Genomic DNA, 25,130 nt, shown 5'->3' with positions numbered 1-25,130 from the left:
GTATTAGACTATGAAGAACCATAAAGGGCAGATATCCAAGCTAGGTCTACAGTCAACTCTGGGCAACAACCAGATTATAAATGACCATAGTGGAATGCTTGGTGCAGCCAATTGCCAAAAGTCTTTCCACCACAATGGACCAGTGCTTAAACCCAACAAATCAATCATATCAGATCCACAGGTGAATTAGTTGCTCATGGGACCAAGTCGATAAGACGGCCATATTTCCAGTAAGAGGACTCCAACCCCATCACAGCAGGGACACACTGACTGGCCAGCTGACTGCTAACAAATCAGATGACAGGGATGACCAGTGAGCTCACCTTTAATAAACTTGTGCAATACACAGTCATTAAAGTCAGGACACATTTCAGAAAACCTGAAACGACCTTCTTTTATCCCTGTGTATAAATAGCACAAGTTTTAAGTGGTAAACAAAAGAAGGGAGAGGATATATTTTAATCACAGCTAAAAAAATAATGTATTTTTGAAACACAATTTGAAATCAGCAAACAATCTATTTACAAGATGTGACGCATTTATAGTCCAAATGGAAAATATATTAACACAGGAAAACAATATTTACAATGTAAAAATAAAAGATCATTCATAACGATCATTCACAGAAACCATTAGCACAAACCAAAGCTTACGGGAAACTCAAAGACGTAGATTTTCTTTTTTAGGTCGGTGCTGGGGTTGCCGGCTGTAAATTCATTCTTTTCTCTTTACCACAACGTGTGGGGAACTCCTGCTTGCCAATAAGAGAGTGCGGCCATGCCTCCAACAGAACCAAATGCATTTGCAGTAAAAGGAAAATCACACTGCTGTCGGATAAAATAAATTAAAAAGCGGAAAAAAAGGCTACATATTAAGACTTATTATTGAGAATGAAGGGGATTTGATGCTGGTGCAATATGCCCTTAAGCCAACTGCTGACTGGCTAAGCAGTCAACCAATCAGCACTTATTTAAAAATGGCATAAAAAAAATGCAAGGTGCCAGTTTAAATAGAAATTGGCCAATTGTGCCACTGAGGCATAATAAATATATATTTCAATATATACTTCATGGTGCTGAAATGTTTTATGGACTCCATATCCAGAAGGATCTCCTTGGGGCTGTGTAGCATAAGGTATATTTTGGTATGTTTGTGTTTTTAAGACAACTGTAAGTAGGTGTTGCAGATCAACTGGGGTAGGATTCCATGGTAGGGGATGGGGGTAATCAACTTCCAGTTAAACGCTTTGCAGCTCTCATGAATGGTGCCCACATTTGGCACAAGATGGTTGGTGGTTATTGGAAAAATGGGTCTTGCTCAATGGGTATAGGCCTAGGCTCAGCTCAGTTGAAAACTATATACACTTGATCAAAAGTGATAACTCCACTGGTGGAATATCTCCCCCCCAATCATGTGCGGGTTGTAACTAGTCAACAGGAAAGTAGTATATGTCCCATCTGCCACAAAAAGGCCAAAGTGTAGAAACAGTACAAATCGGTCACCTATGTGTTATTAAACTGCAGATGACAGTACTGTGTGACCCACTATGGAACATCACTCTACCTGCATGGAGTCAGCTTCATAAACTATCCACAGAGCATACTTGAATACAATTAAGTCTACAACATAGATGTTAGAGTGTGGGGTAGCTTGTACAGAATACACCCCCCCCCCCCGAATAAGGTATCAAGATCTTCTGACCCCTGTTAACATTACCTATAACCTATTAAATATTTACTATATATGTTTTCCTTACTTTTTCTAGCACACAGCTGTCTATTTGAAAGCTTGCAGATAGTTTTGCTTCTCCAAGTGATTATGGGCCCCAGTCTGAACAAAAGCTCCATTGTACATATTTGCGTGACATCATTAGTCTTTTAAAGATAGATTGTTTAATAAGTTCACTGCTGAAGTAGGAGAGCTCTGTTCCAGGATAGAAGAAAGGTGGCCCAGGCTGTAGGACTACTCTGCATCTTTGTGGGACTAATCAGTACCTTTGTGTTTTTAAGACAACTGTAAGTAAGGTAAGGTATTACAGAATCACTGGGGATAGGATTCCATGGTGAAGGTGGGTAATCAGCTTTTAGTTAAACTCTTTGCAATTCTCCTAAATGGTGCCCAATTGACACAAGATGGTTGGTGGTTTTTGGAAGAATTGACTAAGTCTTGCTTAATGGGTATACGCCTAAGCTCAGAGTCACTCAGTAGAAGAAATAACAGATCCACTCTCTTTTTCTATAATTACACTTGAGTTGCCACTGCCAATGTAGAAGGCTGCATTATGTTTCTGCTGTGTGTTCAAGATGGTTTCTTGTGCACCCACTGTTGCTCACACCTTCATGTTTCTAGAGCAAGAAGCTCCTTCAGGAGACCATGGAGAAAAACCATGGAACCCTAGTCAAAATGTTTTTGATTCCAAGCAATGGTTCTGTTTCTGTATGCTTTACTGCCAAACTGTCCTTAGGAATATTTTTCTGCATCCTTCTACACATGAACCTAATGTTTAAATAAAAGTATAAAGCAGAAGACAAAGGGCAGAGCACTGGGGGAGTTCACTGAGATGGCAAGAATTTGTCTTTTTCTTGTTTAACAAAAACCCCAGTTTTACACTAATGTGGAAAGTCAGCTCTGCTCTCAGGAATCTTTAGGGGCTGTTCTTTTCTTCCCGCCTTGGAACAGAAGCTGGGCGGACGCTTGAAATGAGAAGGGTTTCCCTTTCACGCCCAAGGCGCTTTCTGAAACACTCTTAGGCAGACGTCTCCGAGCGCAATTATCTTTGTTTCTTGTAGTCCCTGCTGGAGAAGATGGAAATACTTGCTGTAAATAAGCCATTATGAAAATGAAAAATGAATAGTTTATTTGGCCTTGTCTGTAGCCAAAACCAAAGATACCCGGCATTTTTGTCAAGTTTAAAAAGAACTGCAACTTAGAGGTGGCTTTTTGTGTAATGCGGTCATTACAACGAAGGCAATGACACTTTCTATTTTCTGTGGTTTGAATCACTACCTGTTATTAGCATAGATACCACATTATTATTATTATGATACCACCATATTCTGCAGAGCTGTACAATGGAAGTCTATAACTGTTTGACAAATACTAATTGATACAGAACATAAACTAACACATATATAGTATGATATAGCATTTTATAAAACAAAAAATAGACATGGGGTTTGATTATACAAACATTAAAGGAGCCCTGAAATCCAGACTTCCAAAAAAAGTGCCCCTGTTCCCTGCCAGGACAGCAGGCTTAGCAGCTGGCACATAAGACCACCACATCCTATCAGAGGCTCCAAGGAGGTGACTGCTGAGCTACACCCACAAGCACTGAATGATAATGTGTAACAGGTATGGGACCTGTTATCCAGAATGCTCGGGACCTCTGGTTACCCGGATAAGGGATCTTTCCATAATTTGGATCTCCATAACTTAAGTCTGCTAAAAATCATTCAAATATTGCATAAACCCCATAGGCTTGTATTGCCTCCATTAAGAATTAATTATATCTTAGTTGGGATCAAGTACAGGTACTGTTTTATTATTACAGAGAAAAGGGAATCATTTAACCATGAAATAAACCCAATAGGATTGTTCTGCCCCCAATAAGGGGTAATTATATCTTAGTTGGGATCAAGTACAGGTACTGTTTTATTATTACAGAGAAAAGGGAATCATTTAACCATTAAATAAACCCAATAGGGCTGTTCTGCCCCAATAAGGGGTAATTATATCTTAGTTGGGATCAAGTACAGGTACTGTTTTATTATTACAGAGAAAAGGGAATCATTTAACCATTAAATAAACCCAATAGGGCTGTTCTGCCCCCAATAAGGGGTAATTATATCTTAGTTGGGATCAAGTACAGGTACTGTTTTATTATTACAGAGAAAAGGGAATCATTTAACCATTAAATAAACCCAATAGGGCTGTTCTGCCCCCAATAAAGATTAATTATATCTTAGTTGGGATCAAGTACAGGTACGGTTTTATTATTACAGAGAAAAAGGAAATCCTTTTAAAAAATTAGAATTATTTGCTTATAATGGAGTCTATGGGAGATCGCCTTTCCGTAATTCTAAACTTTCTGGATAATGGGTTTCCGGATAAGGGATGCCATACCTGTACTAGCTTTCAGTGCATATGCCCCAGCCTGGTGCTCATCTCCATGGAGCCGCTAACAGGATGGATATGATGCTGCCAACCCTTCTAAACAACTATGGCTGCAGAGGTGTGGGTCCCTTTTGGGAGCCTGAGTAGGTGTTTGGAGGAGGGGCAGCCTGTGCAGTGGCCGTACTGTGTAAAACTGTAGTTAGTTTTATGGGCAGTAAAATTGTAAATGTGCAGCTCACATAGAAATATGGTGCCCACAAGAGCTGTGAGCTTGTGCTTATTGTTAAAGGGGTGGTTCACCCTTAGGTTCATTTATAATTTTAGTTTTTGTTATAGAATGGTCTATTTTAACAACTTTTCAGCAGATCTTCATTTTTTTTTTTTTTTTATAGTTTTTGAATTAATTTTCCTACTCTTTCCAGCTTCTACGTAGGGGTCTCTGACAGCCAAAAACAACTGCTCTTTGAGGCTACAATTTTATTGTTACTGTTTATTACTTATTATTTTCTTTAATCATATTCCCGTCTTTTTTTCAAATCACTGCCTAGTTACTAGGTTAAATTGGACCCTAGCAACCAAATAGCTGCCAAAATGACAAACTGGAGAACTGCTAAATAAAAAAATCACAGATAATAAAAAATTGAAGACCAGCAAATTGTCTCAGAATAGCCATTGCTACATCATACTGTACTAAAATTTAAAGATGAACAAACACTTTAATAAAAAGGCAAATCTGGAAATGATAACCCATTTATAAATACGGACTACTCTTACCTGCCACTCTCTGAACCCTTAGCGCCTTGCAGTCGAGGGAGATATCCTGCCGCACGCGTTTCGCAGTGGGAAGTGCTACGCTATCTTCTTTCACTGCACTGTTTCCTGCAAGACTGAGAACATACAAAACACATTTAGTTAGGTTCCAGTATGATCAGCTGAAACATGGCAGTGCAATGGATACATGGCAAACAGCAGTATATCTATATCTATATCTATATATATATATAATCGATCAAGAATGGGCCACTCCAGACAGGACTCCAAACTAGTTCTTCACTATCTTCCAATAAACGATTGAATTTTGTGATAAGTCCTGTGTGGAGCGGCCCATTTCTTGATCGATTATCTACGTGTTGAGGACTGCACCCAGGCGTTCAGTATTGAATTATCTTGAGTGCCGACCTGTTCTACATTTATATATATATATATATATATATATATATATCTCCTTACAATGCTTTTAACAATTTAATGTGACTATTATTGGGCATATTATGACCATAAAACTGTACAGGAATAGGATCTATTATCCTAAACGCGTTCCTGATGACAAATCCCATAATTATACTGTTACTGTGCATATTTATGGTTTTGCTGATGTCTGCCAATGCCCCTACATTATCTGGCATGCTGTATATTTACCCCTATGAAAGCCATACGTAACAATACAGAAGGCTTATCCAGGGACTTATGATTGTCACATTGCAATCAGAAAGGAAATGTTCCTCCGGCAGAGACATATTATGCTGCCCACTCTCATTCTATTAAGTCAGATTGTGACTGAACTGTATGATCATCGGTGAAGCTGGGAGCCCCCAATGGAACCAGCCTCTGGAGCGATGGCGTCAAACTCATTCAGCTAAAATGAAACCCCTGATTGTGTAATGTTTCAGTGTGGGACATATGGTGTCATCAGCTTGCACACAACTGTCAGTCAGATCTGCTATCCGCCTGTGTAGCCCAATATCTGCCCTATTGTCAGCTCTAACAAATACCCCAAAGCTCGGTCAGTGAGAACATTATAGAACTTGTGCTAAAAGTTAAAGATCAGGTGCTCAAGGCTTCCTAAGTAAGTGACATATAAGACCAACCAAAATGTATTAAAAAACCCCACACAACAGAGAATCCCCTCATATCACTGTTATCTGTTTCTTTAAAAAGCATGAATAAATACCATTTTAATATGCCAAAATCCAGCTGCAAATCTATTCTCTTTCTGCGTCATTTGAAATCCTGGCAGGGGAGGAGGGACTAAAACACTGATGTTACAAATTGTAAAAACTTCTCCACAGCTTACAGACAGCATGCAGGAACTACATAACCCACAATGCATTGCACTGTGATGTTCCTTTCCTTATTGACATCACGTGTGCAGGGAATTGTGGGATTGGGAGGATGCAGGCTGAAGGCAGACTGGGGACAGGCGACTACTGTTACATTTTATCTGAGTCCCAAAGTAGTCAGCCAGATTAGCAGGGGAACAGGGGGCGGGGCTTAGGGAACTGTTCCAAACCACATTATTACATTGAAGCACACCTATAACAATTACATTGCTTCCCCCACCAGAGGAGCAGGCTAATAGAGCCCTATTGTTTTCCCCCAATTGGAGTGTGGGATTTCTGGTGGGGGAAGTAACTTAAGAGTAATAGGGGCCCTTTGAAAATGAAAAGGCTGTATATATTTTTTTATTTGATGTATATTGCAAATTTGTTTGAAATTATGTTTACATACCAAAAAGCTTAAGTTGCGCTTGGATAGAGTTCCCCTTTAAGGAAAGACTGTACTGGCAACACCCTACCCCGCGCCTATGCATAACCCAAGCTTTCTCCTCTTCTTGGCTCCATGTTTCTATGGTAATGGCCCATTTACAGGCTGCTCATTACATATGTAACTGAAAAATTGATTATTAATGTTCAGCCTTATGTCAAGTCCAGGGAATCCCTGTCTGAAAATGAGGTTTCCTTGTCCTTCTGAGTGGTGTATTTCTATGGTTACCAGCCCACACAGGCTGCTCATTAGCTGGATAATGATGAAACAGATTATTAATACTCTGACGTCATGTGAGGGGAGCCCTTAATCCATCCCAGGCTTTCCTGAATTCCCTTGATGCAACGGCTTCAGTCTCATCATAGTTTCTTAAAAAGTAATTCAATATTTAATTGCTGTTACTAAGGAAGGACAAGAATAGTGATTCGTCGGTTACTGGGACCAAAGCACTATGGATGCTTTATCGCCACATTCATTGCAAAGAGCCAGCGTTGTTACTGCTTATGCATAAAAGTAATAATACAAGGAAAAACAAGAGCTCATTACCTTATGTCTATATATTATTCTAGGAAAACCTACATACACAAATGTAATATTCTAGCTTTTCTAATTAAACATTCATGTTCTAGATGTCTCTGACTTTCCTGACGTAAACAAAATTACACACACTGGAACAGTATGCAGGCCAGAACAGAAAAATCTGCAGGGTGATACTGCTAAGTGAGCACTGCCCTATGTATCAGGCTGACAGCCTCCTCCAACCTATATATCAGGCCTGATTTCTATTGGGTTGGCTTGATTATTAGGCATGGATCTAACTGAGTCACGCATACAATCCTCTCCTAGCGATCTGTATAAATGCCTTACATGACCTAAATATGGTGCCAAACGATCTCTCATTGCTGTATCTTTGTGATCTGATTATCAACTAGATTGTTAGTTAAACTGTGATGGGCAGCACAATGATTGGCAGGATTTACTAGAACACCAGAATGAAATATCAGCTCTAAATAGTGTTAGATGTTAAAGTTCGAGTAGAAATTGTCCCAATAATGCTCCTCTGTGTGGCCAGGTTTAAAAAGGACATCATTTGATCAAAAGTCAACCCCATCAAAGCCAATGTCTAGACCAGTGATCCGCAACCAGTGGCTCATGAGTAACAAGTTGCTCCCTAACCCATTGTAAGTTGCTCCCAGTGGCCTCAAAGCAGGCCACTGGCTTGGAGGCAAATTTTAGTTGCATAAAAACCAGGTGTACTGCCAAACAGACCCTCTTGTAGTCTGCCAGTCCACATAGAGGCTACCATTAGCTAATCACAACCCATATTTGGAACCCCCAGGAACATTTGAATGTTTTTGTTGCTCTCTTTTTACATTTGAATGTAGCTCACAAGTAAATAAGGTTGGGGACCCCTGGTCTAGAGGAAGGGGACAAAACCACCTTAGCAACCTTGTCAAAAGAAAAACAATTGCATTGCTTCATGATCCCAACATGACCTGCCACCAATACTGTTTATTAATGACATGCCGCTCTTCCAACCCTCTTCAATTTATCACTCATTTCTATTCCCCTCAACAGGAAATAATCTCAGAGCCTCACAGTAAGGAAACCCTTCTATTGATGGTGATACCTCCTTCACTCCACTATGGCACTTCATATTCTTTTTATAGTCTTACCTTAACAACTTTCTTTTTCTTTCAGCAGCTGACGTCATTGCCATATAGGACGGTTTCTCACTCAGTGGTTTAGAAGAAGGTTTACTCAGCAAAGATGAAAGGCCAAGTCTACAAAGAGAAATGAAAATAACATGGAACCTTAGACCTTGGATGATAGGTTACTGTCTAAAGCACCAGATCTGCGTTATGGTGCAAAATGCAATGTAAATAAAGGGTCTTTTATGAACTGAGGTCTCCAAGTACATATGTATTGGTGAGAGAATGTAATGTGCCTTACATACTGGGTTACCAACCACCACCATCAATAATAGATGTTAGCGAGTGCAAATCTATGCGGATCTAGCTTAGAGAGTATATTGCATAACTGAAGAGTGCCTTCTGGCAGCACTATCTACATATGACATTTAAATATGGTGTGGCAGCAACAAGAATGTCTTCTTGTAAAGAGACAAGCCTTAACTCTTGACTAAGGAAGCTGACAAAGTCTAAATTTTACAACGGGCTACAAACAAAAACGGCCAGCACAGTAATGTTGGCAAGAAAGTTATATAGATGGGCTATTTGCTCAAGGTGTCTCAATCATGGCAAGATCACAATGCCAAATTGCCTACTGGAGTGCACCACACAGATGTGGGTTATGTTACTGGATATCTGCCCCGACACATATTTAAATCGGTAGATTTATGGAACATTAGACAAAGCTGGCCATACAAGGGTAGGATTAGTTATTTGGTGAGGTCATCAATGGGATGGATCTTTTGTGCAATGTGTACATCCAAATTTTGGGTCAAAATAGCCAGACCCAATTATTCCAACCTCTGAGTGCCAAGCTCTCAGCTAAGGAACTTATAACTTGGACGATGGCCATAATTTGAGCCAATAAGTAGGAAAAATACCTTTGTAACATACTGGTCGTGCCAGACTTCGCATCAGCAGTGTTCTCAGAACTTTTATCCCCATCCCCATGTGAGAGAATGACAGTTGAGTTCATGTCCGTATCTTTAGATTCGCTTGTCATAGGAAAGCTGAACCCAGCATGGCCGGCATAGTCAGGAAGTCCAGGGTTATTCTCCCTTTTTCCTACGACACATGGGATTTTGGCAACTTGCTTAAGAAGGGTCACTGTGTTATTACTGGTCTCTGGAGTGTATACGATTGGGGACAGTTCATCGCTGATTGAATCATTTTGCTGATGACTTTCCGTAGACATGGGAGAATCCATTAACTTTCGCCTGGTCCTCTTCCGAGGTGGCACGACATTTATGGCTTTCTGCGGAACATTTTCTTTAAATTCCTCTGTCTGTGAATCTAAAACAAAAACGATTTAAAAGAGAAATAGTCATTTATTTTGCAAAAAGGAAATATGAAATATGTACAGACGTTTGCTGTAAACATAAATCCCAAGCAAGCACAGAAATAGAAAACACATGGAAAACATGTGGAGAAATTAACTGGCCAAGAAATAAGCTAGTAGGGTTAAACGATAGAATGATTCAATAGCAAAAAGTACCAAAAGTATAGCATTACGTTCCGTTAACAGGCCGTATTTCATGGACTAAATCAAGATGATCAAAACCAGACTTCATGGCTTTCAATGTAGCAGTTTTCAAGTGATCCCTAAAGTATAGGTTTTTTGCTACAAACACAGAGCGGTGCACAAAACAACAAGGATATTATTTAAGGACTAGGAAAATATCAAATGGCGGTTACAGGCATGGGAAGGCTTGAGCTATGTCTGGAATAAGAAAGCTGCACAGCTAGGAGGTCACTGATGTAATAAAAGGTTAAATCGAAGGACGGTAACAGCGCAGCTCCATTGGCCAAGATTGGTTTGTATGCATCTGGTTTCATGGATTTAAGATGGCCACGCAGGCACCGATATTATCATACGATATTCGGTGCACGTATGGTGGGTCGACGAGATGACTGATATTGCAAAAGCCTTGGATATCAGTTGTATTGTCGATTGGGCGGGACAAAATACTTTGATCAGGAGCTGCTGAAGGCCTGAATCGTCAGATAGGGGTAGAATTCCTACTGTTTCTACCTCCATATCGAACGATTCCGCCCTGAACGTCAGTGGAGAGTATGAACGATCATGGTCACAGGAAAGATCATAATTGTAACATGTATGGCCACCTTTAGGGTCTGTTTTATAAAACAAATTTCAGAATCCTGTCCAAACCTGAAAAATCATGTGACTTTTTGTCACACGAACACAGAAGTTCGGTCGAATCTTTTGTTCAAGGTTCGGCTGAATCCCAAAAATAGTGGATTCGGTGCATCCCTAGAAAGAGATTACCAGTCTTCCAGGATAGTTAGGTGGAGATATAATTTATTGCTGATAATTAATTGCCATTAATTTATGTCCAAATCCATGAAAATACTCAGTAGCACACAATCAATTTCTCCACCCCCTAAAAAATGAAACTATTTGGGTCACTGAGAAAAAAAAAAGCTCTTAGCAAGGCAGTAAAATATTATATATATATATATATATATATATATATATATATATATATATATATATATATTATACACACACACACAATGTTTAAATGATACTATCCCTTTAAATCCCTTTCTTCAAAACAGCTGCACTCCTCCACTTCCCAGTAACTTATGGTAAGAAGCATAATATGAATATGGTAGAAGCACATTATAAAATATATATATATACACACATAGATATGAGCACTAATGTAATAGCAAAGGCCATTAATCACCAGCAGTCATGTGCCAAGTATTACTCATATATGCAGTGAAATCTTTGCAACACCACAACATAAGGTACTAGCCCTGCACTGAGTAACTATGGCTACCCATCGCTAATGTCAGTGGGAGCAGTGTGGGTGATTAGCAAACTCACAGTCTCTGTGGTAACCTACATTTGTGCAACTAAATAAATATTAGGCCCGTAAATATATTTGCTCACATTCTGAATGAGCATACTGTACTAAAAACCATGAAAGACGAGCAAAACATTTAATGGGCAGAGGGAAAAAGAGAAAAATACTGTATCCAACCGTTAAAAATAGCTTTCAGAACATGAATTATGCTTGTTGTACCTGGCGCCTTTCAAAAAGATGGGCTTATACTTTAAAATGTAAGATGAAGCCTCAAATTGTGTGGTGGAACCCTATGCAAAGTACATGTATAGACCAAGGTAATGGTCACATACGGGACTTACAAAGCACAGGAGAAACAATCCTCACAATTAGCAGAATGAATATGCTCTGGAAATGCCATTATTCATGGTAGTTTCCTTTATTTTTCCCCTGGCGCAACCAACTGCCTTATCCTTCCACTGGCGTAACCAACTAGTTTATGCTTTCTTCATTTCACCACTGGCGTATAACCAACTAGTTTATGCTTCCTTCATCTTGTCACTGGCGTAACCAACTAGTTTATCCTTCCTTCATTTCGCCACTGGCGCAAATAAGTAGTTTATGCTTTCTTTATTTTGCCACTGGCGTAACCAACTAGTTTATGCTTTCTTTATTTTGCCACTGGCGTAACCAACTAGTTTATGCTTTCTTTATTTTGCCACTGGCGTAACCAACTAGTTTATGCTTTCTTTATTTTGCCACTGGTGTAACCAACTAGTTTATGCTTTCTTAATTTCACCACTGGCGTAACCAATTAGTTTATGCTTTCTTCATTTCACCACTGGCGTAACCAACTAGTTTATTCTTCCTTCATCTTGTCACTGGCGTAACCAACTAGTTTATCCTTCCTTCATTTCGCCACTGGTGTAACTAACTAGTTTATGCTTTCTTTATTTTGCCACTGGCGTAACCAACTAGTCTATGCTTTCTTTATTTTGCCACTGGTGTAACCAACTAGTTTATGCTTTCTTTATTTTTCCACTGGCGTAATCAACTAGTTTATCCTTCCTTCATTTCGCCACTGGTGTAACTAACTAGTTTATGCTTTCTTTATTTTGCCACTGGCGTAACCAACTAGTCTATGCTTTCTTTATTTTGCCACTGGTGTAACCAACTAGTTTATGCTTTCTTTATTTTTCCACTGGCGTAATCAACTAGTTTATCCTTCCTTAATTTCGCCACTGGTGTAACCAACTAGTTTATACTTTCTTTATTTTGCCACTGGCATAACCAACTAGTTTATGCTTTCTTTATTTTGCCACTGGTGTAACCAACTAGTTTATGCTTTCTTTATTTTGCCACTGGTGTAACCAACTAGTTTATCCGTCCTTCATTTCGCCACTGGTGTAACCAACTAGTTTATACTTTCTTCATTTTGCCACTGGTATAACCAACTAGTTTATGTTTTCTTTATTTTTCCACTGGCATAACCAACTAGTTTATCCTTCCTTCATTTCACCACTGACATAACCAACTAGTTTATTCTTTCTTTATTTTGCCACTGGCGTAAGCAACTAGTTTATCCTTCCTTCCTTCATTTCGCCACTGGTATAACCAACTAGTTTATGCTTTCTTCATTTCACCACTGGTGTAACCAACTAGTTTATGCTTTATTTTTCCACTGGGATAACCAACTAGCTAATGCTTCTTTTTTTTTTAGGAAGGGTTAGTAGTAAGTATCATGAATCAGAGGGTTATAACACAAAGAATTAGTTATGTTAGACAGCTCAAACCTATGCAAAAGACTGTTTATTTATGCAATAAATAAAGCACACACTACAGGTTGTTAGATTGTTATTAACATAAGAATTTTAATTGAGTTGCATTTTGCCCACGTTTGGCAGAACTATGCTTCACTGTTTTTAAAGAAAATCTCTATTCCCCTGGTGATTCCCACATCATGCAACGTCGCAGGACCTAGCTAAAAAGCAGAATGAGAGGCAAATTACTGACGTCATTATTCAGTTGTTCACAGCAACACACAATGTGCAGCTTAGCAGATATTTACTGAAGAAGTGGATAAGGACATTAGGGATGTTAAACATCACTAATGACCATTCAGCTTTGTTTTATACGGGAGATCTGTTGCTTGGGTTTAGCAATAATAAAAAATTGACTTTCCCAGAGAGATTTATAGGAAGTATTTTCTTGCATGAGTCTTGGAGATTTTAATTTGTTTATATCAATATTAGGAAAAGGAAAGAGAAAACCCAAGTCAACTCATGGAAGAGTGTTTGCTATGGGTGAGCATTTGATGTTCTATACAACAAGATTACATGCCATGCTGATTGGTTAGTGGGCATATGCTGTATTATATGCTCAGCTCCTCCCTGAGACGCTGGATGTAATAAGGTAAGAAAAGTAAAAAATTCCTGTAGAGGAGGAGGAATACATGTATAGCAATGGCGGGTAGGTTTAGTCAGCATGGGACAAGGCTGTCGATGGTCTGGAAGCTGCTTGGAAGCCAAGCTCTGTTGCATCATTACAAAAGTCTATGCACTATGATGAATTTAGTATATAGGGGGTTATGTAATAAAATACAATATGTTGGTTCAGGTGCAGTAACTCATAGCAACAAACTAAGAGGTAGCTTATACTGGTAATCTGTTTAAAACACCTTATTGGTTACTAGGAGGTATTGAACATGGGCAAAATGAATTATACATTTATTATAAGTGGGGGTTTGTGCCCATTTAGCCTTTACAGCTTTGGAAAATGGGTCTATTCTCAGCACTTATCTGCCCGTACATTTTCGGCAGGTGGAAAGCGCTAGAATCTGGGTCCAGCCAGACAATTATCTCTTGGAAACATGGCGGTGAGCTGCTTGCTTGCCAAAGCTGAAATGAGCATTGGCAATAAGACAATGGAAACAGCATGGTTTGCCATAGCCCTTGAGGTGCCCAACCCTCCCCATCCTCCCAAAAAACACACTAGCCTTGGCATTCTGTAAGATGCAATGTATATTAATCAAACAAAGCACAAACAACTTATTTTACTATTGAAAGATAATAAAAGCAAATTATTACCATAAAAACCATTAAAACAATATAAACTATGCCGAAAGAGAAAGACGTCCCCTTAATGTGAATGCTGAAGAAATGAGCCATGGTGTTATTTGATGACAAGGGGAAATCCTTGCAAATACACTGCATCTGAAATATGGACGTTTAAATATGAAATAATGACCACTGGGTAACAGGTGGCCACAGTTTTTGCAATTTCCGCTGAAAGCTCAGCTTTGCTATTCAGCATCTTGAATTGATTATGAAATGGCTCCTAAATAAATGCAACTGTATAAATAAAATGTCTTACCAATTAAAAAAACAAAAACAGTACACTTCCCAAAGTGCCCAATACAGTAGGAGGTTTTCTTTCTGGAAAATATTCATGTTTTGAGAGCTATTTATTTAGTCATTTTCTTCTAAATCAGAATATGCTTCCTCTTTTAGGAGAAATGTTATATTTGTGTCAGCGCTTTACCATACTCTACTATCATTAAGGGTTTTATAGACATCTTAAATCCGGTGCAGTCTGCCAAGTAAATATTATGAGGATCAGTTTCAGTAAGTCGTATTCCACAAGGTCCGATCTGTAATTTTTGCACCATCTGCTCCTCAACTACAGCTCCTTGTAAAACCAATGGGAGCTCCTTGGCTATAAACAGTGCCCCCCCAAGTAGGGTAACTGTGTATGTGTGTGTGTGTGCTTCAAAAGCAACTCATGGACATGAATACTCTCAAAAAAAAAAAAACCCCAAACTGCTAAAAAGCTTTATCACTGGTAAATGCATGAATAACAGTCATCAGCAGTCATGCAAGTGGGCCATATAGCAATTCTCAACCTCCATAACCAGGAGGAACCCGAGGCAGCGACTCACATATTCCTACAATTTCAAATAGAAATGCACCGAATCCAGGATGTGGCCTAATCACTGCACTTTTTGCAGGATCCAGATTTGTCAACCAAACTCAGCCCAAAGTTGAAACTTTAAAGGAACAGTAACACAAAAAAATGAAAGTGTATAAATAAAAGTAACTAAAATATAATGTGCTACTGCCCTGCACTGGTAAAAGTTGTGTGTTTACTTCAGAAAGTCTACTATAATTTATATAAATAAGCTGCTATGTAGCCATGGATGCAGCCATTCAAAGACGAAAAAATGGCACAGGCACATAGCAGATACACTTGTATTCTACAGAACTTGTCTGTTATCTGCAATGTAACCTGTGCCTTTTCTCCTTTTTTCCAGCTTGAATGGCTGCCCCCGTGGCTACACAGCAGAAAAGCTTATTATATAAATTATAGTAGTGTTACTGTAGCAAACACACTAGTTTTACCAGTGCAGGGCAACAGTACATTATATTTTTATTACTTTAAAGCGCTTTCATTTTTTGGTGTTACTGTTCCTTTAAAGCTATACACAATTGTTTCACAATCTTTGCAATTTTCTTTATTTTTTATTTAAAGTTTGGATTCAGCTCTGTATTTGGTGGAAGGTTCTAAGGGTTAGTTGGAGAGGAACATAAAAAGAAAATCTTACTCTGTGCTCCAGTGAAATGTCTGACTATTGCTAGTGGGTTTTCCTTTTGTGCCATTTTTTCTGCCGACTGAATAAGCTGCGCACATTTTTCTTCTTCTACAAAGAAAAACATCATCAGAAAATGAAAGTTTAAATTACATTTGAAAAAAATAAAACATGACATTGTAAATTGGGTTTATATGGACTTCATTAGCTGAATAAAAAATATTTTGCTTCTAAGTTATTTCCCTCTTGTGCTCAAATACCAAGACAGAATAGGGCAAGATTCTTCTTTTATTGTCCAAAAAATTCCAAAGCTGCCCATACACTAGCCAATACTCTAATTTATTAGCCGCCCCATACACAGTATAGCTGCCTTTCTATTGCTTCATTTGTCACTGCTCCTCTACCAGTGCACCATACAATGGCATTTCTGGCATGTCCACCTGTCAAACATGTCAATATCCATGGACACCATAGGCATGGCCAGCTTATTTACATTCTGTCTTGACAGTCAGAACACATGTTGGAGATAACTAGTTTAATGTATTTAAATGAATACTTATTATATACACAAGCTCCATCTTGACGATGGCATGAGTGAAGTTAAGTCAGAAGGCATCTTACTGCATGGCGTTGTCTGACTGTATTTCAGATGAGGAAATGTGACAACAGCAGCAATCTCCGAATCATCACATTTGTTTGCTTCATCGGACTCAGCCTGATCCGCCCACACCACAGCCTTCTCTCTCTGGACTAACTGCTCGATTTTCTTAAAGTCAGCTTCTACACACGTATCTGCCAGCCCTACCTGGCTTAACAATAGATACTGTCTGCGTAAAGATGGCAGTAATGCATTAACAAGTCTGGAAAAAAAAAATAGGAACAAGTAAGTTTACTTCTGTCGCACACAAGGGTAAAATTCTGTAAACAGTGAAGACTTTATGATAAAAAAAAAAACTGTAGATATCTTCAGCTAGCGAGTATCTCGGGATATTTAAAGCAAAATAAAACATTATTAACTAGGAAAAAAAACTAAATAAAGGTTGATAATCATTATGTTTTTTCAGGCCCTTGGTTCACTATATATCTACCTTTCAATCCAATTTACTATTATCACAACATATTATTTTTCAATAGCCACATAAGTTACAAAGACCAAGTGTAGACATTTGGTGCGAGTTCATTTTGACTTTAATGGCACCATTTTAGGATACACCAAACACAAGTAATGTGCGGCTCATTATAGCCCCTACTACAGAGCGTGGAACTCCATTAGAAGCACAAAATCTTTGTTGATAAGTTCTTACCTTCTAATAATCTTACAACCCCATCTGAGCAGAAGAACAAGATGGTTCTCCAGCTAAAATGCATGCTTTGCCCACGACCTGCCTCTTGCTTCCCAATTGTGAATCCCATAGATACACAATAATGTTTAAATTGGCCAATCTGGTAGCTTTTACCCATATTGGCAAAATATTATTCAGTGATTGGGGAACCTCATTCCTGTTCCTTGATTAAACCCTGTTGTTTGTCCTTTTGCTCTGGCATGGCTGACCACCAGTTTTGGTGTACAGATTAGAAATTTGCCCCTTCTTTCCACTAAATCCATCATCCTTTTGCCCATTTATGTTCTATAGAACATCTGGAAATTTATCACAAATATTCTGTATGCCCTGCTGCAGCACAATGCCTAAATACAGAGTGTCACACTAAAACCACAGAAGGATTTAATATATAGTACTGTTGGGAATAGCAGCCATATACCTAAACAAGGCAGTTAAGCACCTTTGACATAGTTAAGTGTATTATGAAACAAACCAACATACAAATTGGTACAATATGCAAAACAAAAACATCTGGCAACGACCACTCCATGAACAAAATAAGGGAAATGTTTGCACCTACTTTTCATTGTATCGGTTTTCCCTTTCCTGAAGAGCCACAAGTCGGGTCATGTGTTTAATTTGTGTTTTCAAATCTGTTACCTCTAACGTTAAGTGGTGACACTGCAAGTCTTTGCCAAGCTCCTGGAAAAAGAAAAGGGGGAAAGGGCAATTATAATTTATTAAAATATTAGAATATATACAATTATAATATTATACAGACAGTATATAATTTCACGCAGCACTTTGTTAGGCTAATTTCTCACGGGGAGATTTAGTCGCCGTGATTTTTGAAAAGCGAGTTCCAGCGACAAGTTGATTGTTTTGTCTCTACATAAAAAAATATAAAATCGCCAGTACCTAAACCGATGATACTACTTCAAAACGCTTATCGAGACCCTTTGAGTGATTTTACAAAGAAAGCATTGTAGTTCAAAACTATTGGAATTGCTGAAAGTAAAACCCACTGAGTGGGAAGTCGCTGCGATTTCCCCATTGCACTGAATGTCATTTCTAATTGTGGGCGGGGAATATGACACCTGGATTTGTGGGAAATAGAATTGCTCCGTTGTGGAAATCGAAGTCGCTGGAACTCGCTTTTTATAAATCGCAGTGACAATATATCCCTGTGGGACATTAGCCTTAACCGCATCCCTTAAACTATTAGAAAACGTGTTATGGAGAATGCCATGTACACTCTAATTCATCTGGCCATGCCCCCATCTCCCAAGCCATGGACTCTAAAGGTGGCCATACACGGGCCGATTGTAGCTGCCAATATCGGTCCCTCAGACCTATTCGGCAGCTTATTGGCCTGTGTAGGGGCAGGAGCGGCGGGCATGCCCGACCGATATCTGGCCAATTTCAGGCAGGTTAAAAGATTTAGTTCAATCGGGGACTGCATTGGCTTGTTGATGCAGTCCCCGAACCGACTGCGCCCATTGCCGCCATTATAATTCAATCATTTGGCCCCAGAGCCAAACAATCGAATTAGCCTACATTTGCCCGATATCGCCCACCCGTAGGTGGGGATATCGGTAGAAGATCTACTCGCTTGGCGACCTCGCCAAGCGAGTGGATCTTAACGTGCATGGCCACCTTAAGGCCACACACCCCTATTTTCTCCTTGCCATTAGCTTACACTGTGGGTGTTGATTAGGTAACTTGTAGACAGCCTTCCAGTAAGGCAAAGGCAGCTTAATTAAGTCTAAAGATGCCCATATCCCAAATGGGAGTAGGCAATATTAGATTAATTTAATCATTTGGCTGGAGGGCCAAACAACTGGATCACATTGAGTGGATACAGGGCGTCAGGAGGAGGGCTGCATCAACACACCAATGCACTTATTGCCCCAACGGGATTTTTAAACATACCCGATCAACATCTAGCTAATTTTTGGCCATATATTAGTTGGGTAAGCCTGTCTGAGGCCCCCATACACAAGCAAATAAGCTGCCGGCTCGGACCGTCTGCTGCATTTATTGGCCCGTGTATGGTCTTTAAACTACAAGCTGAGTCAGTAATACATTCAAAGATGTTTGGGAAAATAAAGCAAAAGGAAACACACATTGAAAAAAATCCCCACGGAAAATAAAAAGTTAAGTGACCCTTTAATATTGATAGCAATCCTCAATGTGTGGTTCTCCAGATGTCGATCAGGTACAACTCTGAGAATCCCACCAGCAGTTACAGATACTGCCTATATAGAGCCCTATGGCATAAAGCACTTAGTATGTTCTGCAGACATTGATCCATTAGAGATTATGAAATGCCCAACTACTTTCAGGCCTTTAAAATTAACTACTGGTAGGGGTAAATTATTAATGAAAATGTCACAGGAGCTATTTATAGAAAAGGATCATGGCTACTTTGCAGGAGAAGCTTATGAAATATTAACAACTGAAATCTGTGAACATTTCGCATTTGAAATTAAAATGGAAAAAAAAAGGGAAAAGAAAGAAATATTAGCAAAGCAGCATTATCGTAACCAAGCCGTACCTACTGCGTGTACAGAAAATAAAAACTCAAAAGCAAAACTGGACACAAATGTTCTTCCATGGAGTAAAGAAAACAGCAAAATAGGCAGATAAGGGAAATACTCTGCCGTACCACCAGTGCCTTTTAACTTATGGCAGCCAGAATATTCCATCCCTAAGTGGGAATTCCCAGATTTGAGCCCAATATTTGCCCACAGCCCACCCAGAGTCTTAGGACAATGGGTGCTTTGCCCACCATGTTTTAGAAGTCCAAAGACACAAGCCAAAACCCATCAAAATGCCTTCTATTTGAGTCACCTGAAGAAAGGAGGGCAGTTTTGCATGTATTATCTTCAATGGGTTACTATAGGTACCTTTTATATAAATGGTTTCCCGTTGTTGCAGAACTCTTTCAATTGGTTAAAAAAAAGTTTGCTGCTGATAGGTCCAGAAGGTTTTAGCTTAATAACCCCTTTAAGAGCAATAAGCACCAGTATTGCCTTCCCTGACAGCCAGCTAGATACAGGGGCATTAAATATTGTTAAATATTTAATTATAGTAAATGAAATAGAGATATCTTTAACTCTAAACCATCCCCTGGTGGAAAAGTGGTCTCTAAGGTGTAATGTGGGCCCCATTCGATAAAGAATAGGAAACACTTCCCTGGGAGAAAGTTGCCAGTAACACCACAGGGCATGAATGATTCCGTTCTACTCACCTCTGGCATTTTGCCATCATTGTTCAATAGTTTCATTTCACTTTCCAGGCGATGTAGCCAGGTCGTGTTTTCCTCCAGACGCTTCAATTCATCCTCCTTTTTCTTCTGGAGGAGCACATTTTGATTTTTCAACACCTCTACCCTGTGATCCCTTTTACAGGAGGCCTTTCAGAACAAATTTGATTAAAAATAAAGACAAATGACTCCCTTACAAGGTAACATACATAAACAGCAACAAAGTTCTAGTGCTTTCTGGGGGGTTTGAGCAGATAGTATACAACCAAATCAGGAGCTCTTGGTTACTTAGTGGGATATTTCCAAAAGGCAGTATAGAGATGAGTGACCCTTGGCATTGGTGCCACATTTACCTCTTGACTAGTATTCCATGAATGGATTAATAGACCAAAGGGATTCTGGGAACAAATTCCTTAAGGCTCCTAAAAAAAATCCCATTTACATGGGTTTATCCTATAGGCTAAAGCTTAAAGGTAAGCTTTAGCCTATAGGATAAACCCATGTAAATGGGATTTTTTAGGAGCCTTAAAGGAACAGTAACACCAAAAAATTAAAGAGTTTTAAAGTAAATGAAATATAATGTACTGTTGCCCTGCACTGGTAAAAGTTGTGTGTTTGCTACAGTAACTCTACTATAGTTTATATATAGTAAGCTGCTGTGTAGCCCCGGGGGCAGCCATTCAAGCTGGAAAAAAGGCACAGGTTACATAGCAGATAACTGATAAGCTCTGTAGAATACAATAGTGTTTTATCTGTTATCTGCTATGTGCCTGTGCCTTTTCTCCTTTGAATGGCTGCCCCTATGGCTACATAGCTGCATTCTTTATATAAACCATAGTAGTGTTTCTGAGGCAAAACACCAGTTGTAACAGTGCAGGGCAGCAGTACATTATATTGGAATTTCTTTCATACACTTGAATTTTTTGGCGTTACTGTTCCTTTAAGGAATTTGTTCCCAGAATCCCTTTGGTCTATTTTGCATACGTATGAGGCGGTCTCCTCAACCCTTTTGACTTGTTCATGAATGGATTAATAAATAGTTTTAAGTTGTTTTCCTGACTGGTATACACAGGAAGAAATCACAAAGGCTTACTGAATTTGAACTTTTCATATGGTAACATGATTTCTAGAAGCTCAACTGGACAGTGACATGAAATAATCATATTTCTAAATAACGCATCACTTCCATGCCAGGACCCAGTTACCCTGGGGATGGACCATGTCTTCCCCCAAGGCAATGTAATTTTCTGAGCTACAGCAGCAGGAAAATAAAGACCAGGCTACTTACAAAGCACTGAACGTCTGGGTGATGTATGTTAGTCCCCAAGGAAGTGACCAGGAACCTACCTAAACTGCTTCTTAGGCAGTTGGGCCTGTAGTTTCAGACTGCCGTAGCCCCAAAAAGACAAAGTGAAACACTTTAAGATGACAAAGGCCTCTGACATCAGTATATAGTGATCTATTTTTTTAAATTACATATTAGGTTCAACCATACTTCCCACTGGAGAATCATCCCCCCCACTGCTGTTCTTTCTATGGTGTGTCCCTAAGCTGCCATCATTTTAATTAGTCTGGCAAGCTTGTAGATATTGTGGTAGATTACAAAGTGGACTAACTGCAAACAGCTGGCAAGCCCCACTCAAGTAAAAACCCAGACTATTGTTATCAGATGGTCAATTGTTACCATCCTGTAAACACAAGTTTACATTTAATCTGTACTTCACAGAGCGAAACTTGCGCATAAAAAAAAAGATCAAAGCCAACTATGCCACCATATGGCCCTTTTGCTAATTTTGAGCTCTGCAGTTAAAGTTTTAAGCATTGGTCTGGTTTATTGACACCAGCCATATGTCCGTTACGCTCAAGGAACACAACAGGATTTGCCGTGATTTATTTAACCCATGCGCTGTTAACGAATGCTGCTATAAAGCACTTTCTGCTCCTGTGCAGGGAGCTGCCTCTGTCTGTACCATTGGTTTCCAGACACTTTGGGTTTGACCCTTTGTAGATTAATTGTTCAGGCCCGCCTTTAGTTCCAAAGAAGGTTACCAGTGTATGAAAACAGTTAGTGTACTACAGTTTCAGCATATAAAGGGTTTAATTTAGTCTAATATTTGGCTAGCAACATTGCTACAGAATGGAACCAGTGGCTCTAAGGGCAAAGACACACAGCGGTCTCATTTATAAACAATGAGCAAAATTGCATGTAGGCAACAACCCTTGGCATCCTATCAAATGTTTGCTTTCATTGTTCCACCTGCATCTGGCTGGAAAAAGTCAGTCAGTGATTGGCTGCTATTGGTTTCCTCCCAGGTGCAAATTTATCCAGTCTTTATAGTTAAATGGAATTTTATTTAGCTATTTTCTTTCCCGCCGGCAGTCACCAGTGAGTGCCCACAGATTTGCAGTGGGTGACAAAACATCCCATGTGCCGTTGCTTTAAGGTTGTCGCTAGAGACACTGGGCCATGCTATCTGCTGAATCTAAAACTTTCCATATAGGAGCTACACCATGAGTATTTTTTCTATCTATACATTGCCCATTGCTCCACCCAAAGAACCCTGGAAGGGTATTGGAACAAAGGGATGAAGCCAATTTCTCTTCAATAATTAAGGGAGGCCCAGACACCAACATTCCTGTCATTAATGTACTTTGGACTCTTGAGGAACCATCAGCCCTACTGGACTATCAAGCCAATCTGTGGCTTGGCTACACATGGAGTATCTGTGGGACATTTTATTGGAACAAAGGGATGAAGCCCAATTAAGGAAAGGCAATTATTCTTCAATAATTAAGGGAGGCCCAGAGACCAACATTCCTGCCATTAATGTACTTTGGACTCTTTGTCTTTGTAGAACCATCAGCCCTACTGGACTATCAAGCCAATCTGTGGCTTGGCTACAAATGGAGTATCTGTGGGACACTCCAGGTCAGTGTTCCCAAACCAGTGGCTCGTGAGCAATATGTTGCTCCCCAGCCCCTTGGATGTTGCTCCCAGTGGCCTCAAAGCAGAGAGACAAGTTTTGGCTGCATAAAAACCAAGTATAATGCCAAACAGAGCCTTCTGTAGGCTGCCAGAACACATTCCTCCCCAACACTTTTTACATTTGAGTGTGGCTCATGGGTATAAAAGGTTGGGGCTCTAGGTAAATCCTGACAATGGTGGCACTATTATGAATGTACACTTAAAATGGCACCAACATTTTGATAACTAGCAAATCCTATCCCTGTCCTTGAAGTTGCTTGAAAAACATATGGTGTAATGGCTTATGAGTCAAGGAGGCCTGTTACAGCCGATTTCACAACCTACTGCTTTGGGCTTCTCAAGGGGAACACGCCCTAGTTTTAGAAACAACAGTCCTACATGACCTCTGATCATTAACATTCATAGTTGGGCAGCAAAGGGTTCACAAAGAATTCTAAGCAAACACATCACAATTAATTCTACAGACATGGTTTTTAAATTATATATAACCGAGTAACTGAGCAGAGCATCTCAGATTCCAGAATTTAGGACCATATGGCCTGTAATCTAGATAAGCCATTTGACATTTTTCATTTTGCAGAAGCCGCCCAAGTGGGCATGTTAAGGAGTCAAAACTCAACCATGACATTTCTCTCTAAACAACTCACCTTCACGGCTTTCTCCTGGGAGCAGAGCATCTGAATTTGCTCAAAGCATTGCTTTTGGTAGTACGTTTTCAGTTCGTTTTCTTTGAAACGCATTTCCAGGTTGAGGTACTCTGCTCGTATTTCTTCTCGGTTGGTAAACAAACATCGGAGAATTTCCTGAAATCTGGAAATGGAAACACAAATTTTGAGACAACAATTTAAAAAAAAAAAAAAAAATTGAAGCCAAGTGCTCACTATAAGATTAACTTCTAGTACACTGCTGTGATGCTAACACGACCTGCCAATGGCCTTCATTTTTAATATTGAGGATTTTGAATGAATAATTCACTCGACTTTCCACTTAAGCACACTATAGACACTAGAATTTTTAGCAATCTTTTTAATTTTTCTGTGATATTCTCCATATAAAAAGAATTCCCACAAACTGCGAATGTTTAATAAATCTGCTTCCAAGTCAGTCTATCTTCTATGTTACAGTTTTTGATCTCTTTAATGTTTCCTTAATCATCTCTCAGCAAACCCTACTGAAAACTGCCCACTCATGCTATGGGTGATGGCACGGAGGATGCTTTGTCACCGTCAGCAAATCTCACTCTGAAGAGGTGACAAAGGACCAGAAAAAAACCCTTTCCATTTCTGCAGATAAAACACTTAAATCGAGTAATCCTGCGCATACAAAGGCAGCTACACACAATTACACTACTGTAGTTCAACATTCAGGACCCCGGTGCTACAAGGCAGTAGTGCTTCTTACCAAGTTTATTTTTGGCTGGGCCCTATCTTCAAGGAATTTGTATGTTCTCCCTATGGGGCATATTCAAGAAAGAGTAAATTTCCTCCTTGTTTAACACCACAAAAATTTGTCTGATTTATTTTTTAGAACACATCTCACATGAAGTCCATGGTGGGAGTAGGGCAGGGATCCCCGAGCAGTGGCTCAGGGGCAACATGTTGCTCCTTGGATTTTGCTCTCAGTGCCCCCAAACCAGGTACCGTATATACTCGAGTATAGGCAGAGTTTTTCAGCACCAAAAATGGCTGAAAAAGGAACCCTTGGCTTATACTCGAGTCAGGTAATATCCACAGCGCAATCCGGCATTCGTCTCGCAACCCGCAGCGGTGAGCTGACTGAGCATCGGAGTGAAGCTGTACAAGTTA

At 39.5% G+C, this 25,130-nt stretch overlaps 1 protein-coding gene across 4 annotated transcripts in view; it reads right to left on the bottom strand.

Moving 5' to 3' along the window:
* Positions 1 to 451: 451 nt before the first annotated feature.
* Positions 452 to 25,130, bottom strand: part of kif18a (kinesin family member 18A) — a 68,453-nt gene continuing 43,774 nt past the window's right edge. The window contains exons 11-19 of one of the 4 annotated variants that reach the window (XM_018093041.2): positions 23,973 to 24,135; positions 20,325 to 20,489; positions 17,652 to 17,773; positions 16,371 to 16,609; positions 15,765 to 15,860; positions 9,233 to 9,644; positions 8,337 to 8,444; positions 4,891 to 5,003; positions 452 to 2,795 (exon numbers count right to left, since the gene is read on the bottom strand). In XM_018093041.2, the coding sequence (XP_017948530.2) occupies positions 2,635 to 2,795; positions 4,891 to 5,003; positions 8,337 to 8,444; positions 9,233 to 9,644; positions 15,765 to 15,860; positions 16,371 to 16,609; positions 17,652 to 17,773; positions 20,325 to 20,489; positions 23,973 to 24,135 (1,579 nt within the window). In that variant the 3' untranslated portion in view covers positions 452 to 2,634. 4 annotated transcript variants of the gene reach the window in all.

This window comes from Xenopus tropicalis, chromosome 4 (assembly GCF_000004195.4).
Source record: "Xenopus tropicalis strain Nigerian chromosome 4, UCB_Xtro_10.0, whole genome shotgun sequence".
In the NCBI taxonomy this organism is placed as follows: domain Eukaryota; kingdom Metazoa; phylum Chordata; class Amphibia; order Anura; family Pipidae; genus Xenopus; species Xenopus tropicalis.
The sequence above is the reverse complement of the archived record's forward strand: the minus strand, read 5'-3'. Positions and strand labels throughout refer to the sequence as shown.